This window comes from Triturus cristatus, chromosome 2_1 (genome assembly GCF_964204655.1).
Source record: "Triturus cristatus chromosome 2_1, aTriCri1.1, whole genome shotgun sequence".
Taxonomy (NCBI): domain Eukaryota; kingdom Metazoa; phylum Chordata; class Amphibia; order Caudata; family Salamandridae; genus Triturus; species Triturus cristatus.
The window spans coordinates 896,021,178-896,045,385 of NC_140581.1; the positions used below are offsets into that span (position 1 = coordinate 896,021,178).

General features: G+C 44.4%; 1 protein-coding gene across 1 annotated transcript in view; it reads left to right on the top strand.

The window, feature by feature from the left end:
- Nucleotides 1-24,208, top strand: part of PCSK5 (proprotein convertase subtilisin/kexin type 5) — a 1,432,234-nt gene that overhangs the window by 1,348,706 nt on the left and 59,320 nt on the right. Inside the window, exons 31-34 of the mRNA XM_085633086.1 lie at nucleotides 1,915-2,151; nucleotides 8,973-9,200; nucleotides 14,756-14,933; nucleotides 22,382-22,599. Of these exons, the coding sequence (XP_085489212.1) occupies nucleotides 1,915-2,151; nucleotides 8,973-9,200; nucleotides 14,756-14,933; nucleotides 22,382-22,599 (861 nt within the window). The remainder of the gene's footprint in view (nucleotides 1-1,914; nucleotides 2,152-8,972; nucleotides 9,201-14,755; nucleotides 14,934-22,381; nucleotides 22,600-24,208) is intronic.

Below are 24,208 nucleotides of genomic sequence, written 5' to 3' on the forward strand. Positions count from 1 at the left end.
GGAACTACAAAATTAGGATATTTTAGGAGATTTCTGGTATCGGACACACCCTCCACCAAGTTATCCTTGACCATAAGCCCATCTAACAACAGCAAGTTCATGATTCCATTCATGGACAATATCTTTCACCTCCTCAAGTGCTTCTTCCAGACATTAGAGCACAACCCATTCCATCTTCTTTTTACCGCAAAGCGGAGCCTACATTTATGAGAGCGTGTCAACAAACCTCCATATTAGATTGAGAAGACCCAATGTTGCCTAATGCTTAGTATTTGTGTCTCTTTCTGCAAAAGAAATAACTACTGAAAGACTAACATTTCCTGAAATGTTGAACACACTGAAACATATTTTAACATACCATTTCAATAATAACAATATCATATATAATAATTTAATATACTTACATTAATATTTCAATTTAAATTTTTGTTAATAGTGCAAATCATTCTACATTTAAAACATATATAAGAATATATTCATTAATATTTAACTTACAAGTACAGTAACATTTAGCTGATTTGCAAAAATGCAAAATATTTTTTTTTAAACTTTAAATATACTTTTCAGAATTTTCCTATATTTTACTATAGTGAGATCTCAGGCCTAAATGCGGAGGTTTCGCCCAAATGCTCATAAAGTCAATTGTGGTTGTAAAGTCACCATCAGTTGTAACTTTACAGTCATGTGTGCCATTTTTACTCACTCCACCCCGTGTTTCAGAGAATGGGAACATGTAAATCGACACTTTTTGAGAACTGTTACACTCATAAATGGGAAATAGACAAATGTAGGAAAGTTACTTAAAAGTGTATGAGAAAACGTATACGTGTAGATTTACTCACTTGTAAGTTTACCTCTGTAAATCGCCCCTATAAGTAGGAAAGTATACATGCAACAATCCAAAAAAAACTCCCAGTGGGTGTAAATATTACAGTTTAATCTCATGTAGAGAGGCAAGTCATCTTTCAAGCATCCCAACCACTTTTTTTCATGAAATCTTTTACTTAAAGGGTCCATCCTGTGATGGGAAAAGAACAGTTTTCTTTCCTCCGGCCTGCATCACAAGCAATCACCGTCAGGCATTGTAGATTACTTTCATAAATGATAAGGTAATGTTTGGGGAAAAAATATATTTAAGGTGGATCATTAAACAGTAATTAATGCTGTGTTGGGAGCCTTATTACTGATAATCCTTCTCGGTGCCAGGAGGCATTACATTTATGATTGCTATGGCATAAAAAGACATTCAGCATTAAAACGGATAAAGCTTTATTTTGGGGACATAATTGCGGGTGACCGTGCCTGATGCGCGGCTCGTATTCCAGTATGCATTTGTCACTAATGGGATCTTTTCTGACATGGTTACTATTGTAACAATTATGATTTGTATTAGAAGATCTGGATATTTTTCATTGTACATAAGTAGCTGCCAGCAGCCGCCCCTGCAGGTAAGACTGGTGGGGCGGTAGGGGGATTTCAGCAGATGACGGCGAGAGAAAATTAATTATTTATTTAATTTTCCCTCATGGTCGTCTGGCGAATCCCTCCAACCTGGCCCACCGCTCTTACCTGCACGGGCCGCTCCTGGTAGAAATGGTTGGAGATCCATTTTTGGTTCCCAAAATTATTTGGCCTACCGCCCTTATCTTCTTATCTTCTCTTCTTTCTTTATGCTTTCACCCCCCCCCCCCCCTATTTGTTTTCAACGCTCCCCCAGTTGCACCAGAGGCTACTACCGGCCCCCCAGATCGTTCCAGCGCCCACCAGGGGGCCGGTATCGCCCACTTTGGGAACCACTAGGAGATTTTAAAATGTGGCATCGGAAGATAATGGAATATCCACTGAGCTGGGTTTTGGACATTTGTGTTGAAAAGAGTGTCTTTCATGCTGAGTGTTCCTTGTGTTTTCCCACAGTCTGCAACCCCACGTTTGTGCTGTACGAGGAGAAGTGCATGAATAATTGCCCCGACGGGTATTACGAGAACGATGGTGCCTGCCAACCCTGCCACTCTGATTGTGCGAAATGCAGTGGTCCTGACTTCGATGATTGTGAGAAATGTGCTGCCAGTTCCTTTGTCCTCTACGACGGAGAGTGTCACGGAGCCTGCCCGGAGCAGACGTATTATGAGGAGGACACGCAGGATTGTCAAGGTAATTGATAAGCCATTGCAGGACCACAGATTTACCATGGATTGAATGCAAAATTTGGTGGATGGCTCAAGAAAGGGGAAATAGGTCTGTTGTGAGAAAGCAACATTTTAAGAAAGCTGATTCCTCTGTGAATTCTACTATTAGGACTGTATCACCAAAGTGTGCAGAACTCCATTGTACACTTTGAGCAGTGCATACCCTGTGAGCATTATCTTTAGAAATGCAGGGAGACTGTATTTGATAGCATCACCAAAGTAGTCCGTTCAAAGGCTTGACAGTTTTTGGGAAGACCTTCTGATTAGACAATAAACTGCATAGTAGGTCTGAGGGAGACCTATTCAATTTGATTTTCTGTTGGCCTTTTTAGGATTGATGTGTGTGGCGCTTTTCCTATTCATGTTGAACCTACTGTGTGTTTGTGTTAGCTGGAGGCTCTTAGAGTTAGCGTTTTTTAGCCACTGGCATTTTTATGTCCTGCAAACTTCAGCCACTACCTTGAGACATTGTCGTTCACATTTTGGATCAAGTCACAGGAGTATTTTAGTTTCACTAATTTAATGCTGGCTGTGTCTTTCTACCTCCATTCAAAAACATGAGAGGCTATTTTATATCTGAAATTAGTCGACGAGCAAGCAGCCTGTGAGCACTGTGAAATCAGCGCTGATAAAAAGTATTCCAAAAATATATTCTGTAGACAAACACGCATTTGCAATGCAATAGATCTCGTATTTACAAGAGTTTGAGCTATTGGCATTGTAAATGACAATGCCTTTTATTTATGTGTTGTTTTTAAAACAGATAAATAAAAGGCATTGTCATTTACAATGCCAATAGCTTAAACTCTTGCAAATGCGAGACCTATTGCATTGCAATGCTAAGGTCTGTGCTATCAAATGTTTTTAAAAAGCGTTAGGAGAGAACGTGTGGCAGGATGAAGCTATTTGAGAAATAGTGCTTGAAGGCTGCAATTACAGTCTACTGAGTAACAACACACATAACAGGGAATATCGCCATAGGAGGTTACAAAATGAGACAAGGAAATACCAAGGAGGGACTACTAAGCCTATTGACCAATTAACAGCCACAGTTTACAGTGGACAATGACACAAGTCAATGAAAAATATGGGCGTAGAGTGGGCGGAACTTCAAGTCCCTACCTGAATACAGCATGCCTCGCAGAGCAGCGCATACGCTGCCCAGGCTCAACCTTAAAATAAATTGCTTTATATTCTGTATCATTCATTTTTCAGATAATTTTGTCAGTACTCACTACTTATTGCTACTGCACCATTTGGTAACTAGTTATAGATATGGCAGCCATCTTAGAATGGTATGCTACTACTCATTTATTGTTTTACCATTCAAAGATGATTTATCCTTAATTGCTGAGTGGCCTGGCAATACTGTGGAATGCATGCTAACAAAAGCAATGGATACTACAGAAAATAAAGCAAACTTTGTTTCCTGTTTTTCAGGTGCTTTTGTCTGTGCTTCTTCTGTACAGTCGTTTTGATGCTTGTACGACACATGCCATACAAATCATGAAACCTATTTACTTTGCCAATGCTTGTTTATTATGATACTGGCCTGCAATTTTTTAGATTTTAAAATGTTTTCATCCTGCAGTCCGTTGCTTCCATACTTCTGTTACATGCTAGTTAGAAGCTTCAAGAGAAAAGTAAAAAGTTATTGTGATGATACGTCCTAAATTATGCATGCTGTCTGCGCGGCTGATGAAACGGGCCATATGGTTTCAACCATTTTTTACTGCCAACCCTACAGACTGGGTTGTCTGCTAACGACATGTGTTTCTACAATCCAAGTCACTCCCACTACTTTGGAATGATGAAAGGCTGAGTCAACTCACCAGAACTCAAACGTGTGGTGTGCAGGTTGCACATGGCTCCTCTTGACTGTTTTTCAATAGACATATTCAACACATTTCACTATGAAGTCTTCACTTTCTGTAATATATTGGACCATGTCATACTAATACTCTCAATAAATATATAACGAGAAAAATGAATCACAGATCTGGCCAATTGTTTGTGCTGCGCTGAACATTTTGGTGTAGCGCCAAGAGGCCATTCAGAAGGATCCACAGATAACCTAGCTCACGAGGCAGGGTTTCCTCTGGGAATCCTTACTACTGTCTGTGACTGCAGGGGTGGAGGACAGCAATGCTACGTCTCTGTCTTTGCTAGTAGTAAGGGATAGAGGTGTCAGCACCTCCAGAATATGCTGTACATTTCGGTACCTTAGGGAGAGCAAGAAGGGGCAGCCGCCTGCTCCCTCTGTTGCTGGCAGTTGCCGCAGGCACAGTGAAAGCTGTCCCTCAGAAAAATGTTCAGTGTAAACAAAGAAGGACCCCCCCCCCGAAAATAATGATGGTTCCAAAGGCAAGGGAAACAGGCAATACATGTGAATAAATATCCCTTGCCCCCAGAAAATAGAATTAAATAAATGGTAATAAACATACCTGAAGAACATGTGAAAACAGTAATGTAGACTTTAATTAAGTTGATACAAACATGTAATTTTAAGTTAAAGGGGTTTGGCAACCTCCTAACAATTGGAACTAATCATACACATGTCAATAAAAACAACGTATTCAAAAAGAAACAACAGCGTACACAGACAAATGTGACCTACTGCTCTCAGCAGTGGGTAACATTTCAGCAGTTTGCGACTAGTGGACCGGAAGCAAACCATTGAAAGCATAGCAACTGCGTGAGCGTCATTATTTCTTTAGCACGTGGTCCTCGGGCCCACGATTTTACAAATGGCTCCTTCCCGCCCTCTTTGGCCTGCGACCAACGAGCAGACTCAATGTTGACATTGCTTGTCATACATCCATTGGCATCCTACAATGTAGTTTGGTATATTGCGAAATGGGGTTTTGTTACACAGCGCAAACATAGCAACTGCAAAAAGCCGTTGCCATCCTCCAGTTATTACCACTTCCTCTATGTTGGGCACTTGTCTTAAAAACTATGGGGCAGATTTAGGTTTCCTGGCGCATCCCTGCAAATCAGCAAGAATGCGCCAGGAATGATGCGTCACGCAAGTTTACCCTTGCGCCACACATGATGCGCCGCATTTACAATGCGGCGCATCATGGCGCAGGTATAAACAGATGCGTGACGCATCCGATGGCGTAAGGTTGGCGCAGTGCTTCAGTTGCGTCGCAAGCGCGACGCAACTCCAGCACTGTTCCAACCTACCCTATCCCTAACATGGTGCGTCAAGCCTTACGCCTGCTTCAAGCAGGCGCAGGGTTTTGGCGCATCAGCATTGGGAAAGTGACTCAGTCAAATCTTATAGATTTGACTGAGTCACTTTTCAGGGGCGTTCCTGCGACGGAACGCCCCCCCCCCCTCTGTCGACACGCCCACGTGAAACCTGACGCAGGTTTTACGTGGCGCAGGGCTTTACATCGTGACGCATCTCCATAGATGCGTCACGATGTAAATATGGCGCAACGTGGCGCAGGGTTTACACCGCCGCTGCGTCACAAAAGTGACGCAACGGCGGCGTAAAAGTGGCGCAAGTCCAATATAGATCTGCCCCTATGATCTTTTCTAAGATGAGTGTCAAAAGAAATCAGGTGCCCTCTCACTTCCTCTCTCTCTCTCTGCATCATCCATCCAGCCCATATGCAGGAGTGTGACAGCTTTCCTAGCTGATGATTGTGTTTGCTGTGCAAGGGGCGGGGTCTCTTCCAAGCTGATGGAATGAGAGCCGAGTCTTCGGCTGGCTTCGCTGATTTTATTTTTATATGAACTAACCATGACCTCTTTGTAAGACACAATTACAGATAAGAACGACCCAAGGCCCTTGCTTGGGAAAGAACACATTGTTCTGGATTTTATTGTTATCGTGAATGCAGCGGCCTCGGTGAGGTAGCTGTAGCCAGGAAGGACGCACAAGAAGAGGGACACCTCATTTCCGGATATTTCGAAAACTCCCATTATTTGAAGCTCATATTTGCACTAAGAGCGTGTGTGGCTTAACACTTCAAGAATAAAATCGCCCCACTATCCAATGAATAAACGCGGATATAAGAATAATGTGCATTGGTTTGATATTAAAGTCGCCTGTCACATTTCACTTGGACACATTCAGTCAGTGAGCGCTTAATTCAACTCTTCATTCATCTGCAGCTTTCTGTACAGTTCCTCCAAACACTGAGAACATAATAGTGTGCAGTGCAGTATACCAGTGGTGACACGGACGGGGAAGCGCTGTGACCACTTATTAAACGTGTTTTGATTACTACCACGTTTGTTGGATATTGATAGGATGTATTATTATTTCTCAAGTAGTCTTTGCCTCCATTGTTCAGTATTGCTTCTATAGCTCACGTGCTTTAATAGTTTTGCTCAGATGTGGGTCCTGGGCTCACTGTGCCACTGGAATCAAGATATCCTGGCTGATGAGGGGTGAAACCCCGAAACCGGTCCTAGGATGCTTTCTTCCGGTCCAGGGAGGACCTGGCTTGGCAGTTCGGGCTGGACTGTTCCCATGAGGCACACAGTCAGACTGATTTGCATATTACCAGGTCTAAACTGGGGTGGCATGGTGAGCAAAAGAATGATGGATTTAACCCAGATCTCTTGACTGGGGGAGAATGTTTTGATTTGTTCTGCATTCCGTTCATCAATTGTGTGTCTTTTGCTTTAATAGTTTTGCTGTCATAATTAGCCCAGCTGTATGCACAATCAGTCAATCTGATAAAACCCCATAAGAACTCTTTGTTCCAGTACAGCCAATCTTCTCTCAGTTCTCGTGTTTCTTAAGGCTTGAAAAGGGGGGGGGGGGGGAGGAGTGCTTTTTCTGTCCCTACAGCCAAAGTATTGAACACTCTCTCCCTACTGCTGAGCACTGAATGTTGATTGAAGAAACTTAGAAAACTTCTAACAACTTATTTGTTCACATGTCCCTGGCAGAATATCTTCCTGGCTAAGCACGCTCTATACACATCGAATCAATCACCCGATAAGCCTGTAAAATGTGATTGGTTTAACTTGCCATCAGTTGTCTCATGTTTTACTGACTGGACTCCAGATAACTGCAGTTTCCAGTTCCACAACAACGCCAATCCTTGATGTTCAATTCAATTTAAAAATAAGACATATTTATCACATTTCACGTGTACTGGCGGAACGTTCTCTACTGGGGTGGGGTATGAAAGCCAAAAGTGGCAACCCCATGATCAGATTTGCTAACTTAGCGCTAATACTGGCCAAGCGTGCAATTACTAAACGCTGGAAAACTGCTACGGCACCGTTGGTGATGGAGTGGCATGGCGAGGTGGTGAGATGGGGCAAAGCAGAGGGGGCAGAACTTAAGAGGGAAGAAGACCGGGGAACGCGCAAAAAGCCCATCTCCTTAGAGTGGAATGCGATACTGGAAGACTTTAAGGCGACAGAATTGTAAGGGAGATGTGGTCGGGGTTGGAGGATAAGGGGTCCTGCATTTATGTATCAACTGTGTGGGAGGTGGCTAAGACGTAATCATTGGATCATATACGCAATATTTATATGCAAAGGAGTTGCTGCTAGTCCGACCTTTATCTGAGTGTGTTGTGTCTTTTTACTAGCTACATGCAATTTATGAGGGTTCATGGGGAGGGAAGGGGGGCTATTTGGGGTGGTTTTGTTTAAAGTGTCATGGCCTGTGATTTGAGTTGTAATATGTCAACAGAATGTATAATGATTGGTACAACTGGTCAGACAGTTCGGTAATGACGGACATATTTTGTGCAATGTATGTTATATGTGTGGCATGACAATTAAAACCTTAATAAATATATTTAAAAAAAATAATAATTATTTATCACATTTCACAGGGATTTGCTGAGTGCAAATTAGTTTATGTCTGCAATATCACTGATTCACACCAACCCCCACTTTTTAGAGTAGTAAAAATTTGCAGCACTGGAGCAAATTTGGAGTTCCACGTAACTTCAACCAGGGCCCAGATTACAGAAGGGGCGCACTGTCCGGGTCTGCACCAGGCGTGCCTTTCAAAGGGTACGCCTGGCACAGACTGGGACAGTGTGCTCTATTACCATGAATGTTCCATGGGGGCAACACATTTAATGAAGGAGCGGCTGCTTACAAGCCGTTCTGTGTTTCACAGTGCAGGCGGCAACTGCCTGCACTTTAAAGAGGAGACAGAGATCCCTCTGCAGGTGGGTGCAATGAGTGTCTGCACCCACCTGCAGGGAACTGTCTGAGGGTCCGTGGGGTCCCTCCCCCCCTCCAGAGGGTTGCTGTCAAGCATGCAGTAACAATGCGCCACCTATTTATGATGCACTCTCAGAGGCCTCTGTGCCGTCATCCATAAGAGTGCACGGGTGCGAAGGCATAGTGATTCACTCAATTGCACGTGTCCATGTCCCATGTAAATGAGGGAACACACTCTGAAGATATAGTTGATGCTACTTGTGTGCCAGCGCTATCAGTATTACAAAAGGGGCCATGCAAGCATCTGTGGCCTCTGCTGTTTTGCATAGTCCCTGCGGCGCACACACCTGTTGCACCTCCGGGGCACTATGCCTAATACAGGCCCAGATGTAATTGAGCACAGGTCTCTGAATTCCAAATGCACATCGACATTTTAGATCCTTCAATTTCCTTCAGTACAAAATGCAATTCTTTTTTTTCTCTCACCCAAAAGAGGACCCACCATTTGATAAGTTAAGAGCAATATGATGGTTTTCCTTTCAGATTTCCCAATACGGCATTACACATCATAGTACTTGTCCATATGTGTATATTTAGATCATTAAAATGTTGTTCTTTCTTCATTTGCAGATTGTAATGAGATGTGCCTGACGTGCTCCTCTTCGACAGAGTGTATACTGTGCATGAGAAACATGGTAAAGAACAGCCAAGGGCTTTGTGTGATGCACAAGGGTTGCTCACTCATAGAATACCTGGACGAGCGGCAGACCTGCAGACCTTGCCACAGGACGTGCTCTCGCTGTAATGGACCCACAAGCCATCACTGCCTCTCCTGCCCAGCCAAACACTACCTCCTTAGTGAGTATTTCATCACGTTTCATTACACGACTATCCATCAACTTCGAGGATTGCAACATGTATAGTTTAAATAAATTAATTAGCAATTTCTGTGACTTCATAAGACTATTGACTGCAAGTGAAATATGTCTTAATCAAGCTAACTCTTCAAGTACATAACCTGTGAAAACTGTCTCTCCCATTCTGTTTGCCATTGCCATGGAATGTTTGACCGCCGGGCCCTGACAACACCACTCGGAAACAGGACTTAGTTTCACATCGAGATGACACATTGTTTCACTTTATACTGACTACATGACCGTATTCATTTGAGATCCGCTAATCAGCATATGGGCTGTCATTAGGCAATTCATCCTATTCATATACCTCAGGGGCATAACTATTAATTGGAAAAAAACTGCAATAGTCTCCCTTACCCCATCCACTCAGGAAAATATATAGAATTCCCCTCACCCGGTGCACATCCTCAGTAGAATATCTTGGTGTCTGGGTCAGCAATGATGTAGAAACAGTGCTGCGAGAAATGTATGGAGTTGTCCTGTCTAAACTCAGAGACCTGATGAGCCCCTGGGTTAAGCTCCCTCTGACACTGACAGAGCGCACTACTCTTGTTTAAATGATGCCCCTCCAACAACCTTTGTACCTGTTTGCCAACATTCTGCACCCCCTCAATAAACACTTTTTAGACCTCCTTTATTCGCCCATGGTTAGGTTAGTGTGGGCTGGATAACAGTTCACAGTAAAATGGGAGGTCCCAATACTGACATATGAACACAGAACTTTCCTGGCTCCGGATTAGGGACTATACTATCTTTACTCCCAAGCACAACACACCCACCACTGGTAGTACACAACCCAACTCCAGAACTAACAAGCATTGGCATAGCCAATAGGTCTCGCTTTTGGGACCTTATAAGTATTTAGTTATGCAGCACAATATCCTTGGTGCAACAACATCAACTGTTGCATAGCTAAACACTTATAAGGTCCCAAAAGCGAGACCTATTGGCTATGCCAATGCTTGTTACTCGAGATCTTTGTACAGCATTTCCCAAACTAGGGCCTGTCCCCATGTCTCCTTTCTGTCGAATCAGCACATGCAGAATCAGAATGTGCTAGTGAGCCAGCCTTGTTATGTGCACATGTTGTGAACGTGATGGTTTATTCTCTGTAGGCCATGATACATTATTATGGTATACAGTATTTGCATAATACATTGCTTGAAATTTCCATGGCCTCTTGCTGTTGTCATATAGTTGAATATACGTAATTGACAACAATCCTTTAAATGAAGGAAGCCTGACGAAACCAAGCCAACAAAAGTTTATTTTGAGGAGCTGTCAGGATGACAAAATTACTTTGTCCATGAAGATCCAATGATTTTTGCGAAAAAAACATACCGGACCCAGGTTGGAATGCCAAAAACGAGATATAAATGTGTGTGTGAGAAAAAGAACACTTCTCATAATTCCTAGAAAGTAAGGAACTGTAAGAATAAAGAGCAAAAACTGTTACAGAAAAGAACAAGGGGAAACAAGTAAACAACAGGCTGCGGCAGTGGAGATTGAAATGAAGATAAGTTGGAACAAGCGGCCGCGAAAGTGATCGGGATCAAACATCAGAGCGGCTGCACGGCCGCGAAAGTGAAAGTAATCGGGGTCAAGCGTGGCGCGCGCGCCCGCGCACATGCACTGTAGCTCTAGGCTGGCCTGGTAGCACTTTTTGGAGCCCTCTCAAAAAGTCTCGCCAGACCAGCGCATTCGCTGGGTCAGGTGAGACCTAAAAAGCGCCTCTGCTGCACACATCATCAATGTTATGAAGGCTTCCCTCCTCCCGGCCCTGTAATTCGGGCATCAGGCTTTTCCTGGGGCCTGAACTCTTAGTCTAGAGCAAGCGCAGTGTTCAGGCTATAAGAACGTTTTCCAATTGCCCAGATACATCCGCAGGTCTAGACTCTACCTGGAATTTTGCCTGTCAAGTCAAACACTAACCTGTGAGACTGACACTTTGAAATATTACATTTGTGTCCTGAAAGCGCCAGGTAACTCACTCAAGGCCTGCATGAAAGACACATTCGAGAGCCCTGTGAATCCATGGCACAAGCAACTACAAAAAGCAATTTCATCTCCTCAAACTGAAGCACCAGCGCTAAAACTTGACATCATCTCCTTTACGACCTGGAAAAAGCTCATTAACAGGCAGCTGTGAATAACTTCATTTAAGCTAAATACTACTTCTTTAAAGTCCTCTGGCATCTTACTCCCCCTGAATACTTCCTAGCTGGTAGGGAAACCAACCCTACCTATCAGAGGCCATCAACAGACAGGTGTGCAGAGACATTTTGTACATGTGCTTGGTAGGTCTACCAGTATCCGACTTCGATCCGGCATGGGCCCATCTGGGACAGGAGGGGGCATGCACACCAGCTAAGGTGGGGGAGCATCGCCCCACTGCTGTGCAGCTTTGCGGGCGGGGGAGGCTGCTCTGCTCTCAGAGCAGGGGAGGGGTGGTTTGCCCACTGGGGCCGTCCAAAACAGTCATGAGCACTTCGCATTTCAACCATACAGACTGCATTACAGCCTGCATGGAGAACATGCCCAGGCCCCCACACCCTGGCTGAGCTCCGATCCACGGCGCTCATACTAATCACATTGCTGCATTGCAGCGTTGTGTTTGGCTTAAAGGATACAGCCTGGCTGCTTCCTGTTCCGGCCCCGGAGAGGAGCGGCTGACAGGGCTGGCTCTAGGGCAGTGCAATCGGTGCCATCGCACCGGGTGCTGACTTGGTGTGGGGGCGCTATATTTATTATTTTAAAAGCACCTGATGTCACGTTTCTTGTCCCAGCAATAAAAATGTCAAGATAACTCCTTTGATAAATGTTCTTCCTGGAGAGAGACCGGAGCTTGGTCTAAGAAATTATGACTCATTGTAGTGCAGAGGGTTAATGTGCGTGCTGCAAAGAACATGCCCCATTCAGATCACAAAGTGCATATAATATAAATTGGTCAATGGGTTACCGCTTTTGACAGAGAGATCCGTTTGTTACTTGCAGTTTTTAAGTTAAAATCCTAATATAGAGCAATGAGCTATTAACTGTCATCCAAGAGCTGCATGCAAACAGCAAGGAATATATTAGAGCTATGTGTTTTTTTGCCCTGTCTTTCGTTATCCTAATATTGTAATAAGGGTTAATTTAGGTAGAAATTAATTCTTATTATCAAAGAAAAGCCATAACAATGGTGTTACATTTAAAATTCTGAATTTGTGCTTTTCCAGACCAAGTACTCTTAAACTCTACTGCCTACCAGAATGGATGATATGTGACTCCTACACCTTGTAAGCCTCCGTCTTATGTAACATTTCCTATACACTGATTCACACACATATGAATGTATCTGTGCAATGTTTGTGTTTTGTAAAATGTTCTGACTTCTTAAACTGGCATGAGTGGTGCTATACAACTAAATTGATTTAAGAGACAGTGGTTATTGAGACTTGAAGAGCACTGTCAAATGGTGGAATCTGTGGCGGAGGTGGTCATTGGGGGGGGGTGGCCAGCAAACATTGTTGCACTGGGCGCCACCAGTGCTAAAGCCAGCCCTGACGACTGAGACGACATGTGGTGCAGGAGAGCAGCGAGAAGGTACTTTTTTTACTTTTGTTTTTTACATCACCCCCTTCAACACGTCCTCCGCCCGCCTCACCACTCCCCATCCGTGCTGGCCGCTACTGATGCACACTATGCAACGTTGAGCATGAATCGGGGTTGCATCTCCTGTGCCGATGTCCCACTCTTGACACCATCAGAAGATCCCTGCTGAAACCAATTTATTTGATGCAGGTGGTTTGAACCTGTCTGGAAGCCTCATCGCTATGCTTCCCCCGAACCGATGTGAGAACTCTATTGAGGTGCAGTAAATATGTCAAGGAACTCTAAGCTCAACTTCAGTACCGAACTGTTGACCTCAAACCTGTCATCTTTGCTCATAACAGACTACTGCACTCAAAAACCCTGAAATGAAATATCGGCTTGGTAGGGGGTTCTTAGTCTATTTACTGTATGAAGCACTTTTTGACTGTCATTTTTACCCAAATACTATCAACGGACAACTAAAGGTAGAAATCTTGAAATGGGAATTCGGATTGGCAAGAGGTTTCCAGTCCATGAACTGTATAAAGCAAGTTGCCCCCATTATTGAGGGGGAGGACTGGGACATTACTGTTGGTTTTCACAGCTTGTAGTTCTTAGCTGCTGATCTCAGGAGACATCCCAGGGTGAAGCTATCATTTGTATCAAGCAACGTATTCTGCCTAGAGCTTACATACGCACTTGAGTCCAAGTGGTCCCTTTCTGCATGGGAACAGGGGGACCACTGCCATAACCCAAGGGCACTCAGACCGTACTTGGTACGCTTCTCTGTAAACTACACTAACACTCTGCATCAGACACTTTAACCACTCAGCACTTGGCTTTTAATGCCTCCTCTCGTTTCATTTTTGTAAAACTCAAGAGACTTTATTAAAACTAATCTTACTCTCTGTTTTGTCATGGACCAGACTTTGGGATTTAGAAATATGTTTAATGGCAAAGTAAATATGCATTTTATTTTGTTGCAGCCAGGTGCGGCTCCTCCATGTGGGCGGAGGAGCGTTGCCCCACTCCTTTCTCAAAGTGCGAGAAGCAGAAACATAAAATGGTATTATAAATACCATTTTATGCTTCTCGCACTGCGAGAAAGCAGAAGGGTTTGGTTGGCTCCTGCTTGAGGCCAGGGGAGGAGTGGCTAGCGCAATGCTGTGGGCCCTGACTGTTTAGTCGGCCCTCTGTGCCAGCCATGCGCTCTCTCCATTTTCTCCATATAGGCTGCATGCACCTGCGAGTCATGCCGGCCGCTACTGGTTGCAACTATTGTATTTGGATGGATGCTCTCACTCAAGACCGTTTTGTATGGTTTTTGTTAACTAAACAATACATTCTACATTAACATTGGCATTTACATATTCACATAAAAGTGATTTTGCCCTCATAAGTGAATTTGCAAATATGCAAAATTGCATCCGTATGTGTGGTTGTTGGCATTTCAGGTAAGGACAGCTTCCAAAAAGTAGTCACTACTTATATGTGACTTATATATAGTAGGAGTCCTAGACCATATTCTTTCTTATTCATCTTTGAATCCCGAGTAGCTTTATTATCGTATATGCACATTTCACCTTTCCATTTTTGCTGCAGTGTGATCACTTTTCCAGAACTATTTTCAATTCTATTGAAGACTAAAAGTTCTAAATTGGAATAACTCTTTGAATTGCTTATGTAGTATTTGGCTGTTGTCTTTCTTTTCTAGACGTTACATTGGATTATTGACTCATAATCCAGTTACTTAGAGGTTTGCAGTGAGTCCACAGTGAACCTCTGTATGTTGAAACCCGCCCATTGGTTCTTGGTGGCATACTGTTCACCCCTGTGATCTTTAAGAGATTTAGAATGATCAGAAAAAAATAATTTAGTTTAATTTCTCACTTGTAATGACTCTCTTTTGTGATGATCTGACAGATGGAACTTGTTCAGAAACATGTCCAGTTGGTTACTTCAAAGAAAGCGATGGGGGACGCTGCTCGTCCTGCCACCGAACCTGCGCCACGTGTTCAGGGAAGCAAAGCTCCAACTGCCTCACCTGTGGTCCCGGCTGGTACTCACACGGACACAGCTGTTCACAGACCTGCATGAAGGGGTAAGGCAACCAGTTCCATGGCAGTGGACTTGGTAAACATGCAGTGCTTAATTTGAGCCAGTGGTTTCAGGTGCTTGACTCAGGCACTTAATTGTCAACACCGCCACTTGTGACAGTCTGCCACAAGGTGGTGCTGTCTGGCCAATTTAGAGGTGACCACAACAGATAATTATTAATTTAATATATAAAATTAAAAATGACTATTTCCTGCCACTCAAGCCATTCTTATAGCTTTGGGGACCTGAAATAGTCAGAATTGTCACACTTGTGGGAGTGCGAGGGTCAGTAGTTGTGTTGTTACTATCATTGGTAGCATGGCAGGAGCAAGGTGCGATGCAAGCTGCAATGGCCTCCTGACGAGAGCCCTGGCACGTATGTTTTTTTTTTGTTGTAAATATGAAGCACTGTAAACGTGCAACATTTATTAATGAGCAGGGTATAGCAGTTATCCCATTAATGGGTTGTGACAATTACACAAAATTACTAGCAATTACTCAAAATGAAATCCTTCATTTAGCACTATATTTTACCACAAGGTGCGTCCTCGCATCAATTCTTCACGCAAAGATATATTATGCAGTTTAAAATAATGCAAAAACACAAGTGCAGAGAGCAACAGATCCTCTTATCCTGGCTGTTCGCGTTATTTTCGTGTGCTCGTGGTAAACATTTGAATGAACAGTGCGTAATTATGTAATGTAGTGTAATGGCTTAGTTTCGGGTGTTTCTCATAACTAGGGGTGGGCGGAATTTGCGTAGTCGCGCTACGCAAAGCTCCGCGAAACGGTAAAAAATCTCTGCGAACATGCAAAAATTCCGCGATAACGCGGAGTTGCTTGTTCGCAATGCTTTTTTTTTCTGTTCGCGATCTCTGTTTGCATGCTCGGGGGGAAATATCTTGCGAACATGCATTTTGAGAACGCGAAAAAGCAAAAAATTCCGCGAAGCAGCGGAAGGCAGAATTTTGGGCAATTCCGCGTTCTCTGCGGAACGCGAAATTACCCAAATTCCGCGAGCGAAATGGAATTTACCGGCCAGGCCTACTCATAACCAGTGCAATGCTAAATTCTCGACATTACGCTAATTATATTGGCGTAATTCGGTTGCAGGTCATCACAGATAAGTTGCTGGCTACCATCACCCACTTTTGCCCTCACTTTCTGTCTGACCCTAGTTCTACCAATTGTGTTCTGGTGACATGAGCGCAGTCCCACTGAACATGAGCACAGAAAAATCTGAGAGAAGCATTCCAGAATCACTGGAAATTGCTCTGTTTTGCAATTTAGCTCTTTTATGAATATTATAAAATAGGTCCACCTTTATTCAAATTAGTCTTGATCCCTCCCAAAAAGGGGGCAAACAAACTCCAACTGATCACAACCCACCTCCGCTATTCATTCCAGACATGTTGAAACCCGGGCCAGGGGGAGGCGATGCTGGACCCATTAGGAGCCCGGGCCAAACGCCAGCCGGAGGCGGGAAGCTCCTCCCCTGCAAATTTATGGGGGGAGGCAGGATTGGTCGCCCTAGGGCAAGAGCGAAACCCCCCAAACCGGGGTGCGAGCTGACGAGACGGAGAGGGGGATAAATAACAGGGCAACAGGCACAGATAGGCACCCCCCCCCCCCCCTTCGCAGGACAGAAGAGAAAGAATAATCGTTTCGGAGGTGCAAGGGACCTACCCGGAGCCGGAGAACCAGAAGACTGCCTCCTGAAACAAATCAAAGGATTGCTGTCTGGATCAATTGACCTGGAACTGGATGAGAAAGAGCTGTGATCTAGATGCTGGACGTTTTGGACACAGATACAGTTGTCAAAAGTAGGATTGCCTTGTAGATTAAATAATTTATACGTGCAAAAAAAACGTCATAGTCTTCTCAGTAAATAACACCTTGGGTGCTCTAAAAGATGTCATTAGGAAGCAAGTGTTAATGTGTTAATACAACAATAATACACTGTTTAAAACCAAAGAACTCTACATTTAATTGAACAACTCTTGAAAAAATACTGTAAGACTAGACGTAAACAGAGGGAGATTCAGACACACAGAAACATTAGGGCAAAATGAGCCCCTCAATGAATCCATGCAATTTTACAAAAGCCTGGATGCAGTAGAATAAACAGCCTCAACTTTCCACAGCAAATGTATCTCAGACCATATGGGTTAACCTCATTTTGCCAAGGAACAAAAAGGACTGTTTAATCAATCTTTCTATCAAGAGGAATTACTTTTCTGGATTAGAACCTTCAAAGAGAGCAACGTCCCAATATCTAAGTCTAAATATGCGTACCTAATTGTCTTCAGTTCTAAGTTATGTTATGTTATGTTATGTTATGTTATTTGGTATTTTTATAGCGCACAGCTGCCCCAGCAAAGGGGCGTCCTGGCGCTTTGACAGATGCTATAACATAACACACAATAAGAGAAAAGAAATTAACTAGATACCGGGAACAGGAAGGTTTTAATCGCCTGCCTGAAGGTGAGCAGATCTTCAAGAGCTCGAATGTGTACAGGGAGCGAATTCCATAGGCCTGCCGCTAGCACCCTAAAGGAGCGGCCACCCATTCTGCTCAACTTGAAGCGTGGACAGATGGCCAGATGAAGTCCCTCCGATCTCAAGGATCTCGAAGGCATATAGGGCGTAAGAAGAGGAACAAGTGCCGGCGGCGAAAAAGATTTCAGAATTTTAAAGGCCAGGCACAGCGCCTTGAACTTAATTCGCTGTCTGACCGGGAGCCAGTGCAAGGCCGTGATGGTACCAGACACTGAACAATGTCTGGGAAGGCCCACAATGGCTCGTGCCGCGGCGTTTTGTACTCTTTGGAGCCTAGAGGCCTCCGCTTGATTCACCCCTAACAGCAATGAGCTGCCGTAGTCCAGCCGAGAAAGTATTGAGGCCTGGATTACAAGCTGTCTGGTAGGGGGATCAAAATACTTTAAGACCGGCCTAGTACCACGCAAAATTCCGTAGCACGTGGCAGCCACCTTCTTGGTGTGATCTCTGAAGGTCAGCGCAGAATCTACCCATACTCCTAAATTTCTCACTCCAGCGGCTGGAATAGGAGTGACACCAAGCTCCGATGGCCACCACTGATTTCCCCATAGCTCCGCGTGCTTCCCTAGAACCAACACCTCCGTTTTGGTGGCATTCAACTGAAGGCAGTTGGTGCGAAGCCAGCCGGCTACTGCCAAGAGACCCGCACGGAATCTGGGGGCCTCCACCTCAGGGTCTTCACTAAGTGTCACCGCTAGCTGTGTGTCGTCCGCATATGAGGCCATCGTGAGACCCCACTGTTTGACGACACCAGCCAACGGTTTCACATAGAGGTTGAACATTGTCGGGCTCAACGAAGATCCCTGTGGTACCCCGAGCTCCAAAGGATAGGTGGCAGATTGACCAGGTGGTATAGCCACTTTAAAGGAGCGGTCTGCCAGAAAAGACCGAAACCACTGGAGAGCGACATCCGTCACTCCCGCCTCCTGTAAGCGTTGGATAAGTATATGGTGGGACACAGTATCGAAGGCTGCGCTTAGATCTAATAGTATAAGCGCTGCAGTATGACCTGAGTCAAGTACCTGGCGAAGATGTTCCGTGATGTAAAGTAATGCCGTCTCGGTACTGTGTCCTGACCAGAAGCCATTCTGACTGGAGTCCAGAATCTGGTTACGAACCAGGTGCTCGGACAGAACAGAGTTGACATGGGCTTCAGTTACTTTAGCGATCCAAGGCAACAGGGAGATAGGTCGATAGTTTTCTGGCAATCGGGGGTCAGAGTTGGGTTTTTTTAGTATCGGAGTGACCACTGCCTGTTTCCATGCCGCGGGTACCGTTCCACAAGACAATGACATATTGATGAGATTCAATATGGGGTCGCGGCACAGCGGGGAAAGTGTGTTAATGAAGGCTGGCTTTAACGGGTCCGTAGGAGAGCCTGACTTGACCTTAAGGCTGAACCTGTCAAAGGCCTCAATAGACAGTTCAGGTAGAATGGCCAAAGGCTCAAGATCTGTCGTAACAGGGGTAGAAGCCAGTCGATCCTGGTGGAGTGTGTCGAACCCATGATAGATTTTTTCCACTTTCTCCACAAAAAAGGAGGCCAATTTATCACAGTGCGAATCTGTGCAAATCACCTCTGATGATGATCTGTTTTTCATAAGGTGCTTCAGTACCTTGAAAATCAATTTTGAAGGATTGGAGCTGGTAGCAAATTCATGAGCGTAGAAAGCAGCTCTTGCTCTGCAGATAGCTCTATGATAGAGTTTCAACTCAGTGAAATACCGAGTTTTCAGCGCAGGGTCATAGGAACGTCTCCATTCCCTCTCTGTTTTTCGGCAGGATTTCTTCAATTCTGCGAGAGACTCATTATACCAGGGGCTCGGTGTTTTTGTCCGGCCTTTCGACCACCGCAAAGGTATAAGAGAATCCAAGGCATCTGTGATCCAAGCGCAGAACTGTTGATATCCTTGATCCACATTAGTAAAGGTACTCAGAGGTTTTCGCTCTAATATACCGTAGAACTCTTCCAACGTAAGCTTATGCCAAGGCCTTTTAAGAATAGGCCTGTCTATGGGGATAAAAGGTTTATCAAGGACCGGACAGAAAGCTTCTACTAACAAATGATCAGTCCACCCCATCAACCTCGGTTCTGACAGCCTTAACCCATCTAGAGTGGAAAAGAAGGGGTCAAGAATGTGACCTCCCGAGTGGGTTGGAAGGGTAACGAGCTGAATCAGTTGGAGAGCTTCCAGATCCGCTAACAGGGAACTCACGGTAGTGGAAGACCCATTATCGAAATGTATGTTGAGGTCACCCAAAATATTAAAATTGGCACAGCCGAGTGCTATAGGACTGACCATATCGGCCAGTGCTAACCTAAAAACCGAGTCATTGCCGGGGGGACGGTATACAAGTAGGCCACTGAAAGTAAATTGATGGGAAAATGCGACTTTAAAAATAGCGCTTTCACATGCGGGTAGTTCTGACGGCTTCCATTCCGCCGGAAAACAGGATTTGACTGCCATAGCAATACCACCACCTCTTGTGGTCCTGTTAGAAGTGAAGATGGTATAATTCTGGGGGAATGCAAGATTCAATATGGCGGAGTCAGAGTCCTGAAGCCAGGTTTCTGTCATTAAAAAAACATCGGGATCCTCTTTATCTATCAGGTCGTAAATAGACAAATGATGCTTTACAAGTGATCTAACATTAAGGCACCAAATACGAAGATCTCGAGATGCAACATGTAATCGTGTGACTGGTGCGGTATTGTCCAAGGAGCGTATTTTTGTAGGGCTCATAAGAGACCAGCCTTTACAGGCGCAGCTGTATGGGCCAATTAAAGGGTCCACAGGCTTACACGCACCTCCTTTGGACATTTGCCCTATGGCCAGCAGCTCTGACCGTGTATAGGACAACATACCGGCCAGGAGCAGCTCAACAACAATGTGTTGAGATACAGAGCCTGCCCCGCCTCGCGCTGCCTCGACGCGGACGAGCGCAGACGGGCAGGACTCTGGCACGACTCCGGCTAAGCGACGGCGTCCTCACCTGCGCGTCCCGCTGCGCGGGAGAGGGGAGCTTTAAGTAGGCTCGCCAATTAAAGCGCGAGCGCGAGGACGCTCCAAGATGGCGCCCAAAGCTATCTTCCCATTCCCTACCTAAAATGGCGCCCACAATGAGCCACCCCCGGGATCCAGGCCCGCCCAAACGGCGGTGAGGGAGCCAAATTATATGCGGTAAGAGGAGGGGGCCAAGACCCTGCTAAAATCAGGGAATAAGTGCAGGAAATAAAATTTAAACAATATACAAAACAAGGAGAATTAAAAGCGTTAAAAAGCGCAGCGTAGCGCCTGCAGCAGCGCCAGCAACAGCGTGTGTCCGGTCAAATGAGCATCTGTCAAGGCCTACCCAGAAGCTAGATTCGCCTTAAGTAGGCTCGCCAATTAAAGCGCGAGCGCGAGGACGCTCCAAGATGGCGCCCAAAGCTATCTTCCCATTCCCTACCTAAAATGGCGCCCACAATGAGCCACCCCCGGGATCCAGGCCCGCCCAAACGGCGGTGAGGGAGCCGAATTATATGCGGTAAGAGGAGGGGGCCAAGACCCTGCTAAAATCAGGGAATAAGTGCAGGAAATAAAATTTAAACAATATACAAAACAAGGAGAATTAAAAGCGTTAAAGAGTTAATCTATTCATTGTGTTTAATATCTGGGGTCTGTCTCTGACACCATGACAGTAGCTTCATCCATTCTAATGCCTTAGCCCAGGAAGAGCCCTGTTGTGTGTGCCTCATATAGGCTGAGAGAGTCAAACCTAATATACTTAAACCAATTGACGTGTGTTGCCTGGCTATAGAGTTTTCCTAATATATCCAAAGGAACCTATCGGACAAGATCAAATGTTATTGAGTAGATATTTGGCTCTTGTTTTTGGTTAGGAGGTTGGAAACCATGGGCTTCGGGCCTTGCTTAAAGAAGGGGACCCCAGTGAAACATGATTTAACCGATCTCTAGAATTTTTCCTAATGGACTCCTCTCCAAACCAGATGATCCACAGGGATGCCTATTCCAGCATATCCTCTGCCACCACTCCTGTTTGCTCTGCAGTTCGAGCCCTTCGCATTCCCCATCAATTCCATTTATGGAATAAAATGAATGAAATTTGGTAAACACTCAAAAGATGTTTTAGCAACGTTTTCAAGCCCATTACCTCGTCTTGATTTGGATAGAAAAATAATAAAATCTTCGTTTCAAGAACAAATTTCTCAAATTGGAGCTTCAAACAATCTTGAACCCAGGAGCTCAGATGAAATGCTTGAAAAGATCCTTTCACTCTAAGAGGCTGGAGAAATGCATTAGAAATGTAGCTTTTATTATTGTCAAGAAACATTATAGATATCAACATAGCTAATTACCCACATGTCCTTCAAGGAGAAAAAACAAATTGGCGACATCAGGCGAAGTTGGTTTTTTCCTGAATAAGTAGAATAGATGTATTTAACATGAATGAGTTCCTTGGGCCCCTGTATTTTTCTTAAGCCCTTCCTGTGCATGTGCTCAGTAGTAAGAAAGCAGGACTTAATATAAACATACAGGCATAATACCCTGGGGATCACACGGGCCACAAAAATACATGGATTTTACTAAGTACAGCAGATTGCTTGCAGGTCTCCTTCATCTCAGTTGACACTCACTCCATGAGTGATGCAGAAGACCTATGCCTGTGAAGGACCAGTAAGCTGTAAATCTGGGATAATAGTTGACTTATATTCACATAGGTTTATGGGTTTTCTTGTGAATCATGCCTGACCTTGCCAAAAGAGAAGCACTTGCCAATGCCTACCGTTCACCTCCCAGTGCCTCCCACCAGAACATATGTTCTCTTCCTTAATAGATTATCAGACCTATTAGTTTATAAAGTAATGTGTACTGTTCTTCTTGTTTTAAGGTATTATGCAGACAACTCAACCGCACAGTGCAAGAGCTGCCACATTAGCTGCAAAGAATGTCTGGGCGCGGAGCCCACAGATTGCCTCACCTGCCACAGTGGCTCTTTCCTAATGAAACATGAGGGACGGTGCTACCGATCATGCCCAGACCACTACTATGAGGATACAGTGACACACACATGTGCCAGATGCCACCCGACCTGCAATACATGCGATGGTGAGAGAGCATGCATGTGTATATATTCATGTAATTGTTACGAAAAATGTGAACCCACTCTTCGTTTCACTCTCTCATGCAATAGGTTGTTTAGGCTAAGGATTTTTTTGACTAAGCCAAGTCTGGTTAAGGGGATCAACTCTATAATATAAGTTCTCAAATATATGATAAAAGAGAGTTAGAGAACTGAGAGACTGATTAAAAACGTGTTTTGTGCACCAAATAAGGATTTTCAAGCCAAATTCGTACTGTCTGTGACAAAATCTCCGACTGCAAATCGCGTTTACAAATAGAGACCATAGGTTAAGGGTTAATGTGGATATTCTATGGGAGGTGCACCTAAACGAACTGATGAACTCACTCTACCTCATAACTAACAATGCATGAAATGTCCCACCAGTGTTCTGTCTTATATAGGAGAGGTCAGACGTTATGTGATGATAAAATGCTTAGCAACTTATGGTGGTTCCTTTGCATTTAGAAGTACTCTGAGTAAGATTCTGCTGAATTTGTTTTATTGACTCATGCGAGGCAAGGAATTGTAGGCACCTGTGGCAGGGATACAGTTTTGGACTGGAGATTTATATTGCCCAAAGTGCTGGAATCTCATAAAAGCGGTGGCTCACAATTTAGTAATGCTTAATTTGTCATTTCACAGGCAGTTGGGCAGCTGGGGATGAATGGGGTAACTCGCTGGTCCCTTCTGGAGGCACACGTTTAGAGACGGCTTAGTGAGTCAGGGACTCTGTGGTCTCCATCCTGTGGACACCCTGCTTTAACATCATAGTTGTGGAAGCCAGTTGCTTATCAGGACCTCCTGCAGATCTCTGGAGAACACTCTGAGAGTGCTGGGACCCCGTGACAAGTACGCTGGAGGCCCTTGGGGCATCAGTGCTGAAGCTGAAGTTCAAACACTCATAGGCTGGACAGCTCTCAGGATGGAAATAGAGGTGGAAATACAGTTCAGCTAGGGAGATCACAGAGATGGACAGATTTCTAACGGGTACATTTGTTCATCAGGCTGTAGCACTTAAGGCTGCTCTTGGATTCAGAGTGCAAAAAAAATGTCATGATCGGAAAGTCCTGATGGTCCTTGTGCAACTTCTGTTTAAAATTCCTTTATCATTTGCCACACTGAGAGGCTTTAGTCTCTGCAATCATATCTTCTGCTTTCAAGCTGGGTAGCTAACACATTTCCACTCTACTTCTCACGTCATTGAAGTCTGCTGAACAGTGATCAGCTGGACCTCCAGATATGGGCTGAATTGAAGCAGACATTCTATACTTCAGGTACACTCACCTCTCCTGGTTGCATCAGATCTTTTCCACAGTCCTTGATTTTGTTCCTTATGTCTTCAGGGAAGGCAAGCAACATCTCCTGCCTCTGGCATCAGTATTCCTCTGAACAGGTGTAGAGAATGTCCTCCAAGGCAAAAGGGGAATACAACCAAAGGACCTTGCATATACCTAAAAACAGGATCAGAGGTCCTACCAACTCACCTTTTAGATTAAAGTTGGCTCAAAATTTTGTAGGGAGTCAATCACTTAAAATGCTTTGCCTTCAGGACCAGAAGAAAGGCAATAGAGTAAGTATGAGATTGGAAGTTTG